At 41.8% G+C, this 14,483-nt stretch overlaps 1 protein-coding gene across 1 annotated transcript in view; it reads left to right on the plus strand.

The window, feature by feature from the left end:
* The window catches only part of large1 (LARGE xylosyl- and glucuronyltransferase 1), a 97,943-nt gene that overhangs the window by 8,341 nt on the left and 75,119 nt on the right, over positions 1-14,483 (plus strand). The window contains exon 2 of the mRNA XM_069519691.1: positions 12,543-12,729. Within this exon, the coding sequence (XP_069375792.1) occupies positions 12,624-12,729 (106 nt within the window). The 5' untranslated portion in view covers positions 12,543-12,623. The remainder of the gene's footprint in view (positions 1-12,542; positions 12,730-14,483) is intronic.

The following is a 14,483-nucleotide window of genomic DNA, read 5'->3' on the forward strand; positions in this document are numbered from 1 at the left end:
CTGTGATTGTTGTGTTGTGTGTCTTACATGCGTAGAAGTAATGGGGGCGACCGTCCACCGCCCTGAAGAGATGCTGCTGAAATGACCTCTGACATTCCCACTGAATGGAACCGCTCCTCTCTCTCTCTCTCCGGCCTCACTCTGCAGTGGGCGTTCATGTGGGAGCCGGCTGGTTACCAGGCTGTTTTCATGGCTGGTTGCTACCAACATGTTTACGTCTCATGCAGGAACACGGCTGCCAATCAGCTTTACATGCCCCTCTTGTTTTTCTTAGCACACACCTACAGTATAATCCTAATTATCTACTGTTGGCGTCTGTGTGGTGTATCCTTTCACAGTACCGGCTGTCTCTCCTCCCGCTGCCACTCCCCGTTACAGGAGCGTTTCTTCTCTAAATGTGACACCCGGTGGACGAGACACAACGAGAAACGACAACGCTGCTGCCGTTTTAAATGTCAGACTCATGTCACTTGTACATAAAGGTCGCAGCGGCGGTCTCTGTAGGTCAGACCTGTTACATGTCCGAGTTGAATGTTGTCACATAAAGCTTCACGAGGCTAACTACGTAGTTAGCTCTGCTGAGGTGCCGTTCATCGTGCCTCCGTGTCAACACGCTGCACGAGAACCGTTAAGTAACAGCTGTCGATTTTTTCAACCAACCAGAGAAATTATTTTCCCTCTGAAAATCGGTGATCTGGAAATATCAGCTGCATCGCCTCCTTTTTGTCAGAACCTTTCTGTGGATTGAATCGTTCATAGCCAGAAAAACTTTATGTACTCGTCAGCGAATAAACAGTAAAGTCCCAACTCAATAGTCTGAACAGCACAATAAATTATACAGCTGCTATCACTGCTCCCAGCCTAGAATAATATGGAAACACTGTGACAGTCAAATATTAGAATCATCATTTGGTGTCCTCACATTCAACTGCGATTCTTCAAGATGAGCCTTTTTTCTTTCTGTGTCAGTGAGCAGCTTTGTCTGGGGACACTTTGGTCCCAGTGAACTGATCTTCTGATGGCTCACCAGGGCACCGGCACAGAGGGGTTTCTCCTGTCGCTGGGAGTGGGGCAAAGAAAATTGATCTCTACATCCAAGCTATGGCACAAAATATAACACTAACCCATAGGTTTTCTATGTTATAATGGTTTGGAAATAATATTGTTTCAATATAAAACCGACTTGGGACAAGTTAGACCATGGCAGGCTGCCACAGTGTTTCCCAGTGTCCTGCAACAGTTTCATAATGATTTAAAACCATTTTCACACTTCTCTTAATAACGGCGCTATTTGCTCTGTGCTCGCTCACTCTCTGTCACTACCCTGTCCTTGCACAACCATGATTCACTTCGTATTTGTGCCACGGAGATTTAAATCATCCAGAATGTATCTTTAACTCTAGCTGGGGACTGGTCACACGTACACGATGCAAAGCAAATAGTGCACGTCAGAGTTCACTAGAATTGAACTCCATGTGAAGCCATGCTGCAATTTGCCTTGCAATAGGAAGCAAATATTTGATTCGCCCCCCTCATAGATTGGAAGGTTTGCCACTGAAACATCGAATATGTGACCGCGCCCTCAGTCTGACTACCTGCCACTCGGAATCTACTGTGTGCGAGAGTGACCTTTTGAGCGCGGGCACGGCCGTACCACCATGTGTTGAATAAATCCTCTGGGCAATGTTGCTCTGTTTGGGTAATCACTGTGAAAGGCATCTTTAAATGCACCACAAGAGTAAGGCCAGCACACAAGTGGAAACACAAGTTTATTAACTGGTGGAAGAATTTCCACATGGTGGCATCCCTAATCACAGCTGTTGACTCAACAAAGAATGATTTGGTGGCTTGCTGATCGTTACCACTGACGCGAAAGAAGTGGTTATTCATTATTTCCCATTGATTGGCTTTGATTCATTAAAATCGCGCCTTCTTTCTTTTCCTGTGCTATTTCTCTGTGTGATTATAACCAGATCTTAGCCAAAAGCTATGACATCAAAAAACGCATCAATAATCATTGAGATATTAGCGTAGAAACCATTCAGCTGCAGTTTCTCAGGTTTACCTGACTCTGAGCGTTGTCTGTGAGAGAAGATAATGAAGTCAGCAAATGTGTCATTCCAATGAATCCAAAGCACAGGCTGTGCAATCAACATGTTAAAGGAGAAATATTATGTTTTCCCTTTCGTCTAGTGTTTTAAAGCTTTTTGTGTATGTAAAAGGCCAAAGTCCGCAACAAAGGGAGCTGCTCTCCTCCACAGAAAACACACTCGCTTGAAGTTTCACCTTGTCAGTAGTCTGGCCGATACCTCTGCACCATGTACACCTGCACCTGACAGCTAGTATGGCAAACTCCCTGACAGCCGGGTACAGCGAGAAATGGAGGCTGACATTTCCTGGACACGTTGGAAGCCGTTGACCAATCACAGAGGACCTTAAAGAGACAGGAGCTAAAATCAATCAAACGTTTTAAGACTGAAAAAACGTGCTGCAGTATGAGGAAATGTGGGGTTTAACACTAGAGCATAGTATACCTTTTCAATTATGAACCCAAAATTAGAATTATTAACCCGAATATGGGGATAATATGTTGTATTTTACATAAACTTTAAGTATTTGGTATCAGAACAGAAACAATTTAAAATGAACTCCAGCGGGCAAAAGTGAGCTTTTCCTTCTCTGCACCTTTAAAGTTCTTAATGTACTCCTGCATTTTTTAAACTAAGGAGCACATTTGATCTTTGGGGAAAAAGTAAGCCCTGCAGTGCCCTCTGGGAATAGTGAAAGAGACAGTTTAGAGCAGTTAATGAGTTGCATCAGCCCGAAGAGCTCATGGTCAGTGATGGTTGGTGGAAATACAGCAAAAATAGGGCTTTAAGAACCGTGTCAAGAGACAGCTTCCCTCTCATCTTAGTGAGGAAGACTGAGGGGAAATGTTGTAACTGAAATAAGAACATGAGACCAAGACTGCAGGATTTTAAGAGTAAAATTTCACACGGGGTTCGATGTGATTTTGTCCTCATCGACCATGTTTTTCTTTATAGCCCTATATTTTATGTCCGTCAAGTGCTTTCCATAAGCGCCGACTCTCAGACAAATAGCCAAGTACTCATTTAAGTTCAGTCGGTTATTTTATTTAGCCTTATTGTGGTTCTAATTCTAATTTCCTGTCTGAATTGTATAATTGGCTGTTCCATTTTCTCTAATTCTATGTCTCCTACTGGTACAGGCTGCATAGTTGGCTGTGCACCACACAGTTTCTGTGTGGTTAAAAAGCACGATGCCAATTACAAACAAATCATGGTTCTGTATTTCGTCAAATTAAAAGTTTGTTTCATTTAAAATGATTCACTACAGGTTGACAACCAGGTAGAAAAACTCATTAAAATATGCAATAATTAAGAGAATTGAGTTTGAAGGAATAGTAGAATTAAAATGTACCAGAGGCACCAAATCTGGGCTCTTGCAGCCAAATTCTTTCTCCTGGGGGGCATTTCTTCAGATCTCCCCTCACGAGCTACTACTACCTTCAGGCTTGCTTCTCCATTTCCTTGTTAAAAACCCTGGTACTCTTCGTCGTGTGTGTGTTCTAGAACACCACGTACAGAACATGACTCATTATTGCACAAAGAATCGACCCAATGAACTGATTCAAAGAAACATGGTTTTCGGCCATAATCATTTTTTGGAATGATGATTCACACATGCCAGCGAAGAGACAGATCTGTTTATTATGTAAGCTTTTGGACATAGCTTAGGTTTGTTTTTTTTATAGCTGTATTTGTTCTTACCTGTAAGTATTTTGAAGCCAATCAACAATATAAAAGTGTTGGAGTTGTAACTTTCCCTGAACTAATTGTGCTACTTGGCTTTTGACAACAACAAAGAACTTGCAGCCAGAGAGAGACGCCGAGGGGGGAAAAAAAATCACCATGAAGATGAATGTTTCAGTGGGATGTGTTCTGTTTTCTCTTGTTTCGCCTGCAGCTCAGAGTTGGCCATGATTAATTGCTTCATCTGGGCCACTAAAGGTCCGTGTCCCTCCCAACTACACACTAGTTCATCTTCAAACTGTTGTATCTGTGCGGTGCCGCTGCGTATAAGAAGAGGCTCCGAGTGTAGCTGGGAGATGTTGTCAGCCGCTGAGTGAAAACCGACCACTCAACTGAGAGAGCGCCCTGTAACAGCTGGGAGTGAGGTTTACCCTGGTGCAGCGATTAAAGGAAAACACTTTCTGAGATTTAAGGCAGACATAGAAGTTACGCCGAGTCCAAGGTGGTCACAAACAATTTGTTTCTGAGTGCACTCTCGGAGAATAGATTGGCAGTCTCCATGGCAGCAGAAGCTTTGCATATTCCAAATGGAACCTTGAAAGGTAGAGATGGACCTGTTAGAAGAGAGATTTCAGAGTTTTACTATCTTAAGAACAGTTTTCTTATTTTCTTTTTGCTGAATGAAAAGGGGGAAAAAAAACATCTTAGAGTTTTGCTGTCACTTATGGTCAATCTGTCTTCTCTGTCCTCGCCTTTGCCCATTTGACGGAGGGCTCAGCCGCTTTTATTACGTGCACACAGAGTGGACTGCAGAGTAGAGAGGTCAGGGTAAGCGCAGTGAACAAGGTGAAGTTAAGGTAATTGTTGTTCAGCATAACCACAGTACACCTAGCGGCTTGGCGGAAAATTTCAAGTTCAAGTTTTTTTTGCACAAGCTAAAATGAGAGCTGTCTGCATTTGCCTGTAAATTTGCAACAAATCTTGAAATACGTCAAACCAGCCAGTTTCACTTCATTCAGGTTAAGAAATGGACTAACTTTAGAGATGAGGGTCATTGTTGATCATCATTAATGGCCTTAAATGAAATCTGTAGCACACTTACTTTCTTTTATTTCTCCTTTTCTTTCTCCTCTCTCTTCATCTGACCTTTGGTATTTGGCGAACGATGGAGGAAACAGCAGCCTTTGAAAATGAAAACAGGTTTTATAACATTATAAACGTGCTTTCTAAAAAGAAGATTGGAGTGTGTGGCTCTTTCCGACTTGTTTCTAGTGGATCCCAGGTCGCTGCAGTTACTTTGTCCCTCTCTTTTAAACGATCGTATAAATTATATGTGGTAAGTCATGTTTCCTTTATAAGTTATCCTATATTTGGTTTCCTTTCAAATGAAACAAATCATATTACTGTACATATAGATTTGACAGGACCACTCCAAAAAGGGAAGACAAAATATCTGCTTCACCCCCTCGTTAGAAGAAACTTATATGGCCACACTGTGAGTCAGGACATGGTGATTTGAAAGTGTTTGCAGTTTGATGATGTGGGATGAATGATGAAGCACACGAACCACCCTCATCTTCAGGTGACTGAATGTGAGATTTCTTTGTGAAACCTTCGTATGAAACTAATAGTATGTAAATTGTAGGCTGCAAAACAGCGCAGTACACACTGAAGCACTGCAGTAATGATGAGAAAAGCAACACCATAACAGTAATTACACCTACAAAGAGAGTAAAGTACCAACAAAAAAAAAAGGTACCATCGGGTACTGGTACTAAATCAGTTGTGTATTACACGTCACTGCTGAGGATTTGTGTGAATGTTACATTTAAATACCTTTATAAGCTCCTCTGACATGCTTACGGCAGAACCTACTTTGCAGGGCAGTGCACACGTCCCCCCCTGCTTTAACAGAATACTAATGAGTGTATATAGCCAAGGTAACATAATGAAATGGAAGGCAGCTAACTCCCTCTGTGCAATCAATATATTTTCCCCCTCTCTGCGGGTGAGGCAGAAAGCATTTAGTTCACAGTACATAATGTACTCCTGTCAGGATAATTTGGATTGTTTTGACCTATGGCCACTCTTGATTATCATGAGCGAGACAAACAAAGGGACTCTTTGCTGGCCTCCGCCGAACAGAAGCAGCTCTTCATCTTTGCGCTGCTGCCCAGCCGCGTGCCTGTGTACGTACACTCGGCCCCGCTCTACGTGCCGCTTTGAATTACTTCTGTGCGGCTCTAGAAGCTAACGTGAGGTTGGCCTCCGTTCTCCCCTTTTTGTCCGGATGACGCTGATGTTGGAGGGCACAGGAGAGTTATGAGGGGCCCCGTGACTCTGTGTTAAGGGCAATCTGGGATCAAACCACAAGTGACAGGTTTAATAAAGTGTTATCAGGAAGTGTCACAGTTTTCTGCACCAGAGATGATTTCTTGCACCAAAGCACTTTTTCTCTTCCTCATGCATAATGTGAACTAATTATATGGGTTTTCAAAGTATCAGGTCTATGAACTGAGAGATAAGAACTAGTGGGTGTGTATTTATATCTTTTGTGAGGATCAGGGTGACTTCTAGGTGTAGTCTCACAATGAAAAATAAACCAAAACACTTGTTTTGCTTGTATGTAAGGCAAAACCCACACAAAAAACATGAAACCCTGCCAACATCAGCATTAGGTTGCAGCTGGGGATGTTGGTGTTTCCCTTCGCAAAGGGGACAATAAAAAGCATACCAATGAAAAGCCAAATGGCAGATTTACACCCACAGCCTACGTTCTGTGAGTCGGATTATTACTACCTTATAGAATATGAACAAGTTTGCTTTCAAATTAAATGTTTGTTGAATTGGTTTTCAGCCAAATTGATGTTTTTAAGTCATATAGGACAGGAATCTGAGAATAGAGGGGACATAATCTCTCAGTTAAATCATGAGAAAAAGGGAAAAATGAACTGAACCAACAAAGATTATTGTTGCTGGGATCGATAATCTTAATGCCACTTCATCAGCTTCAAGTGAGAGTAGAAGACGCCTCTATACTATCAGAATTCAACACGTTGACTGGAGGCCATGCTGCTGAACTAATCTCTAAATCCATAAGTAATCAGGAGCAGAGTGACAAAACTGGCAGATTACTGGCCCACCCATCACGTCACACCATTTCGTTTCACCTAATCCCCCAAGTCCAAACATCTTCTGATATAAGAATAGACCCCAAAGAATAAAAGATAAACTGCTATGCTTCGTTATACACATCTAAAACCAATTCCTCGTGGGGGGACCATGGCAACTTTTTCGCTATACCTGAAATCCCCCAGGTTCACACTGTTGTAGCAGAAAATATGAGAATCCAATAACTGCTGATCTGTCTGTTGCTATTACATCAAGCGGTAAATGTGCAGGGCTCGACATCCATCCAATAAAGTTGTCCTGACAAAGCAATCACTTTGTTAAATGTTGATTTTAAGATTGCTAAAGTGCTTGTCCCAACACGTTCAAAACTGTCCTACCGACAACTTTTTCCTTTCACAAAGATGGATTCTTTCATTCTTAACCCAAGGTGACTTTTTTAATGTGATCTACCATCCGTCAATGATCTCTGTGCCAGAATCTGAAATATCATTAGATCTAGAGCCTTCGATCACATGGAGTGGATCTTAGGCTCAGTTAGGACGCCACTGCTTCACCTGACAGGGTTGTCCTTTAAGTCATCTGTTATTAGATTTAGTTATTGAGCTTCTGTCCATTGTCCTGTGTCACCTCAAACTCAAATAATCTTCTACTCAATATTTCCAGTTTTTCTCAATCTGACCCTTTGGCTCTCCCTCATCTCATTTTATTTCTGTTTCCAAATTGATTCAAAACTTTTAAAACAATAAATTAAAGCTAAACATAGACTTCCCGTATTTTAGCAACATAGAAATTGTGATCTGACAGGCAGCAGGCTGACTAAAGCTTAGCATTTTGTTATTAGTACACGGGTATTTTTTTATTTTAATTTTTTTATTAATTTCATGTCCTTATTCTTACTCTTGGGTGCTGCCTTTAGTTTGTCCATTCTGTCCTGGTTATGTTAGATTTTAAATGTTTCTTGGAAATGCAAAATGAAATTTAGCCAAAGAACATGAAAAGATACTTGATGAATATGGCGCAACAAATTCTTGTGTTCAGGAAATGTGGTTGGAATTAACTCATTTACATCCTATCTGAAATCTAAACATATCAGATATTTTTGCCTGATGACACCAGTGAAGATTGTCTCACGTTAATGTAGAAGCAGCCCCAAAATCACAAAAACCATATAAGATCTTTCTATTTCTCTATCTCAGTACGATGAAGTTGAATGGAACTTTGTATGTGTTATTTACATCAGTTCTCAGTGCTTATAGACCATGTCAGTGTTTCCTAATCTCGTGTCCCCGCCACAAATCATGTTTGTCGGTGCTTTTCTAAACTATTAGAAATCGCTCTTCCAGAAAATGATTTGCATGACAGTTTTCTAATCTGCTACAGTAAAGAGAGATCAGCTGCACGCATACAAACAAAATGTATCTGGAGCAACAGAGAAAGGCTCTCGGGATGTGGCTCCATCGAAGTGAAGCATCTCCATCAGGCATCAGTAGGCTCGTGTAACAGGCAGGACTAGACTCGGGTAGTAGTGGTGGAGTTAAACCAGCAGGTGCGGAAAGTTGAAGCTCTAGACTCTGTACTTGCATCTGATTATAACAAAATAATGGTTTGTTTTAATACTTGGTTAATATGAGTAATCATAGCCACTATTAAAATAAATCAATATTTACTCTTGGGAATAAGTAGATTAAGAACAGAGGTCGATCATATTAGTATTATTACTATCTTTTTTTGTTTTGACCCAATCACCCCAATCTAATTTTTGCAAGGAGTCATTACTCATACTGCCTCTAGACGTAGCTTGTCAATTAAGTGGTTAATTGAAAACAAATGATGGATTTTGTCTTTGCACGCAAGCATTCTCTCCACATTACCCCACATAAGGGGGGACTATTTCTTTGGTTGTAAATAAAAGTCCGGAGGAATGGTGTTCATAGCAACTGGAAAGGAATACCACTTACTTTGTAATTCAGACTACCTCCATAAAGTGCCCATAAATAAAGATGACACACTGTGTGGGTTACTGAAATAAAATGGTACCCTACAGACGATATGATTTTAACTTTGAATGGACCTCGAGTTAAAACTGTGGCCTTATCATGGAATTACATGTCCAATACACGTTTGTGACTACTTCTCATAACAATTCTGCCACAGCTATTCATATTTGGAGACCTCTGTAAATCTGCCATCTTTGACCATGTCCCAGCTCCACTGCAGTGCCTTCCTTCACAGCAGATGATTCAATCAGACGCTCTCAGCGTGTTTCCCCCATGGTCTTTTTCAACCAATAAAACATTGCTCTGTAATCATTGCTCATCACTTTTAGTGTCAACACACGGCAATTTAATATTGAGCTGTAGATATAAAATTCCATTTCTCCCAACTTACAGATGAGCCATGAGGGAAACCTTGTTATTGTCAGCAGTCGCCATAGATATGAAGCCGGCCCCCATGATATGTCGTGTACCGGGGAAGATAAGAAAAGATAGTATTAAAAATGTGTGCGAGTTTGACAAGGATTGGCTCTGTCTTGGTACAAGGAGTGATATGAGCCTCATGTTCCTGCCACAGAGTTTGATGGCTTTGACTACTGGCGGCCTCAGTGACTGAGGGAGTGGCCTGGTTATTTTGAGGAGTGATTAGAGGAAGAATTACATAAGCTGTTTCCACTGCTGGGACTTTCCCCAGGAACTTTGTGCATTTCCACTGCAGGGACCAGGGTCTAAATTATGTTCCGAGGAACCGATAGCCGCCCGGATGATAGCTGAATGGCCATAAAATGTCCTTCGGTCTGCTGCTACATTTCAGTCTCAGCTCCTGCGTCTCCCCTCATGCGGCTGGGATGAAAAAAATCCAGTGAACCGCTTGAAGAAGTTTTCAGTAGAACCAAACGTCTTCAAGCGGAGGCAGTTTTATTGGTGCTCAATGCATCGAGGAGAAGAGAGATGAAGCAATACGAGCTAACTCTGTGTAATGCCACCCAGCTCTGAAGGCTGTCCTCTGCAGGGCCCATTTAAACCCAAATATCCTGATATGGCGCAGACTTCACTGAATTATTGTACACAGTAAATGACATTTGAGTGTGAACTATGCCCAGAAGCATGGCCTGCATCTCTACATGTCTACATGGAGACATAAAGACCCAGTAATACAGAAAACTACCTAAAGGAGGAAAAATTCCCTGACAGCAACATATTGCCCTTTCTCCCTGCATCCCTCTGTGACTGCAGCTGCTCTCTCTGCGGTCCAACACCTCCCTTGGATGTGGTAATAAAGGTCTTAAGTGCAGTATTTGCAATTTAGATCACAAGTGTCGAGTAAAAGCTAATATCACACAGGGGTCAAAGGCTAAGGAGCAGCTGAAACGATTCACAACAAAGCAGTGGCTGTCAAACTCTCGTTTAATCTCCTCGAGCCTCATTTAACCCTGTCTCACTCGGTGCTCTCCACACAGCCCCGGCAACAATAAAATATCTGGGAGATTCAGTAAGCTTTGGAAGAGTGACACTATGATAATTGGCATCCCGGGCTGGTGCACGCGCCAGCCTCCGCAGTGCCGGCCGAAAGGTGTTATGTTTCATCCCTGGGCTGTTTGGGTAACGCCTGAGGTCGGCCGGGTAATTGGACAAATGCGGTCGAAACGGAATGAGGATTTCAGCTAATGTGATCTAATGAGACTTCTGTACTCTGTGCCTGACCCGCCGCAGAAATTGACGGATCGGTTTAAGTCATCAGGTGGGATTGATGTGTGACTGCCTGATATATGCAACATTTAATAACAAGATGAATATCTCCTCAGACTTGGGTGGTAGGTTAAAGAAGGTTCAACTGCTCCGTGATTGCAGTTATGATTTTATGAGTGCCCAATCTAAATTCTACATCATTTATTTATAACGCTTGATATGCTGGCTCAATGGAGACACTCATCTGAATGGTCATGTCTAATCCCGCATTGGGTTTGTGTTATCAGGGTGGTTTAGAACCCCATTGATTTTGTCCAAGTTGTTTTTATCTTTTTAATGCTTGTATCCCCAAAAAATTTTTCCATCCAATTTTGGCAAAAGAAATCAATCTGTAGCTGAAAACACTGGGATGTGCAAATGTGATAGTTGCAAGAGGACTGAAGGATTAGGGCAGATGCACATTATGAATCCTTGTACCTTGCTGTATTTCCCTGCTTCATGCACTCCCCCCTCACTCCCCCGCTGACCTGCGCTCACTTGACACGTTAGTTTTTTGTTTGTGTGAAGAGCGACAGAGACATGACACAGTTTAAGTTATGCATATCCTCTATCTTTTGTAGATTGTCTCCACCAAGTTTTTGATCTGACATAGTGACACGATAAAACAGGACAGAATTGGAATTATCTTACCGGTACATTTTTTACCACATTTGGTGTGCATATCCAAAATGTTCTTTCTCTTAAGCATAATAAATTAAAGAACAATATTTTCTGTACATAATTATATTGGTAACACTTTATATTAGGGAACACATATCAACCATTCACTAGTTGCTTATTAGCATGGATATTAGAGGGATATTGGCTCTTTATTAGTCATTATAAAGGACTTATTAATGCCTTATTCTTAATGACCTTATTCTGCAACTACTCCATTGAGAGTTTTCCCTTAATAACCTTCTTATTACTGCTTATTGATGGTAAGTAAGGAAGTTGTTGTACATGAATTACAATCAAGTGCTTGGATATGTTCACTTTGTGTGTTCCCTAATATAAAGTGTTACCAAATTATTACCCCCACCGAGGAGGTTTTGTTTTCTTATGTTTGCTTGTTAGCAGGATTTCACAGAAATTACTGAGTCAATTTCCATGACATTTTTTAGAGGCTCAGAAAGAACCAATTCAATTTTGTTGCAGTTCTCTTTCTGTGCAATTTGGGAGATTGGGGAATTTTTTTTCCCACTTTTTCATTCATTTCTCTGAGAGTAATTCATGAAACTTGAAATCAGGCGTGTTCAGGGGGCTGTGTGTGGGATTTGATGCAGATCCAAGTAAAAATCGGGATCTAGTGAATGTCAGTGTGGTTTCATACGGGGACTGTCGGGCCTTGGTGCAGGTATGAACTCGACTGAGTGACTATATAAATTATTTTGCTCTCCATGCTCATCCATGCCATCTGTCCTTTCAGAGAACACGACGTGAACAATTGCAGGATTGTCTCGTAGCCTGTCCACACAAACAAACCCATATTAAAATTTTTATATTCAGGACTGCTCTTGACTGCCTGTCTTGGTGCAACTTGGACCCCTGTAAACCTGCTTCTTTTTTGATTAGATCGTGACAGTGTGGGAGAGAAAATGGAGTAAGAGAGTAAGGGGGTGAGATTCAGCAAATGTCCCAGCCCACTGAGAATCAACCCAGAGACCTGCTGCTCAAGGCGTATGTGCCCTAACCATTTGGCTTTGGGGTCGCCCATATGTCTCTTTTTTAAACAATTGAGAATGAATGATAATTAACAGTCCTCCAGAATCTTGGGTGGATGATTCAGAATGTGTCTTTTGGCTCTGGTTCTTCAGATGTGCTTTGCTTGGCGCTGAGCTGTAATTGCGTCAGTAGAGGATGTGAATGTCCACCTCCTCTAACCCAGTTTTCCCTCCTCTGCCTTCTCTTCCAGTACCATGAATCAGCCTGGACAACAGCTGCTACCCACATAGAGGTCACTCCGCCTCTCTTTCCATTTGCTTTGGTCCAGAGGATGCTGGTAATGTGTCGCGGGCGCAGGAAGATCCTGGCGGCCTCCCTTGCCCTGGTCTTCATCCCAACGCTCACCTGGCTTTACCTGTCAGTTGGGAGCTTTCAAGGTATGTTTGAGTGTGTTTAGCATTAACAGCTGAGGGAACGACACATTCGCACAGTCGACACGACAGAAGCTCACTGTCCTCTGTGCAATAAGAAAAGATTTCCAACACAAGAACAATATGTTTATTCATGAAAACGGCCCCGAAATATGAAAAATGTATCATTTATAATTAACAGTCATTAAATACTATCCAGATGGCTAGTTCCTATTCCCACTCAATCTTCAGTATCGGCTAACTCACAACACACTGTATATGCTTATATGTGCCAATGTCTTTGGTCGTCTGTATCGCTCACTCACAAGTTTACTACACAGGTGAATTGTTAAAAAACACAGTGTGTGATTCTTGATTCAGTCCATCATCAGGTGATTCTATTTTATTATAAATAGAAATGTGTTCGGACATATGGAAGACAGAGACTTATTATTGACATTAACATTATGAATACTAACTGAGATAATTAATAAAAATAAATGCAGTCTGTAAACAATAGTCCAACACCATGTGAAGAAAGAATAAATGAATATTTAAAATCATGAATTAAATGTGATGATCATTTCTTTCTAAAAAACTTTGAATGTTTTCTTACCTAAGACAACATGCAGGAGTTCTTGGCTCAGTTTCAGTCAGTCTGTGGTCGTCTCTGACTCACCTGTAGATTCACTGGTGTGTGTGAGCTCTTCTTCCTCTCCCCACTGTTTGATTAGACCTAACACAAAGTGTTACTCACCTCTTTGCACCGTAGCCAAGTCTTAACAGCCAAACTCATCAGAGGAAATGTGAGGAAACAAATGTCCTGCAGACAAAGTCACCCCTCCCGCCTCCGCTCTGCTGTGGAGGTGGTTTATTAATGAATTACTCGGGCCTGTCCAAAGTTGATTACTTCCTCCAGACAATATAGTTCTGGAGTGCTTGGAGCCATTTTAATGACTTTGACTCGCAGGATTGAAACGCTGCAGTAGTGCCATTTTTAATTATGATTAAACTGATAATTTTGACTTGGGGGTCACTGTCCTGGAGACTGTACTTGTGAATACATTCCCATAATGCAATTGTCACCAGGGTCTGCAAAGTAATTATTAGGTTTGGCAGTAAGTTCCTGGCGGTGGAGAGTAGTTGGTGGAAATATCATAAGTTATGAAAGGACCAGGCTGCAGGGAGCATCAGCTGTAGGTGAGGCCTGAATGTGTGAGACAGAAGCAATGTGCTTCTGTCAGCTCACACGCTTCCTTAAACACTCTCTCTCTCTTTCTCTCTCTCTCTCCATCTCTCCATCTCTGACCTGCTTTTGTTCCTCTGTCTCCGTCTTCATCCTCCTCCATCCACTGTTGTTTTTGTTCGCCTCTCTTCTCTCTGCTGTGTTTATCTGCCGGGCAGATTGAGAAAGATTGCGAGTCTCTGGGGTCTAATGTGCTTTGTCTGGATGAGCTGCACACAGAGCAGAGACAATAGGGCCACAGATAGAAAGGTACACCATATGGCAAAAGGTGTGTGACCACTGTCCACGTACGTATGTGTACTTTGGTCTGACGGTGTTTTTAGACAAGCATATTGCTGTGACTCCACAAAATGAATAGGTGAGGCAGCGTATTGATTTTGGTGACCCCACACTGCACAGGAGTGAACATATTGTATATTTTTAGACGGTCCCAGCCCCCTCGTCACATTTCCTACCACACTGAGATTTAGGTTTTCCTCCCGATCGGATTTGAGCTTGTTTAGATGAAAATAAACCTGTAGCTGGTTGTGTACAT

The sequence above is a fragment of the Paralichthys olivaceus genome, chromosome 23, assembly GCF_024713975.1.
Source record: "Paralichthys olivaceus isolate ysfri-2021 chromosome 23, ASM2471397v2, whole genome shotgun sequence".
NCBI lineage: Eukaryota > Metazoa > Chordata > Actinopteri > Pleuronectiformes > Paralichthyidae > Paralichthys > Paralichthys olivaceus.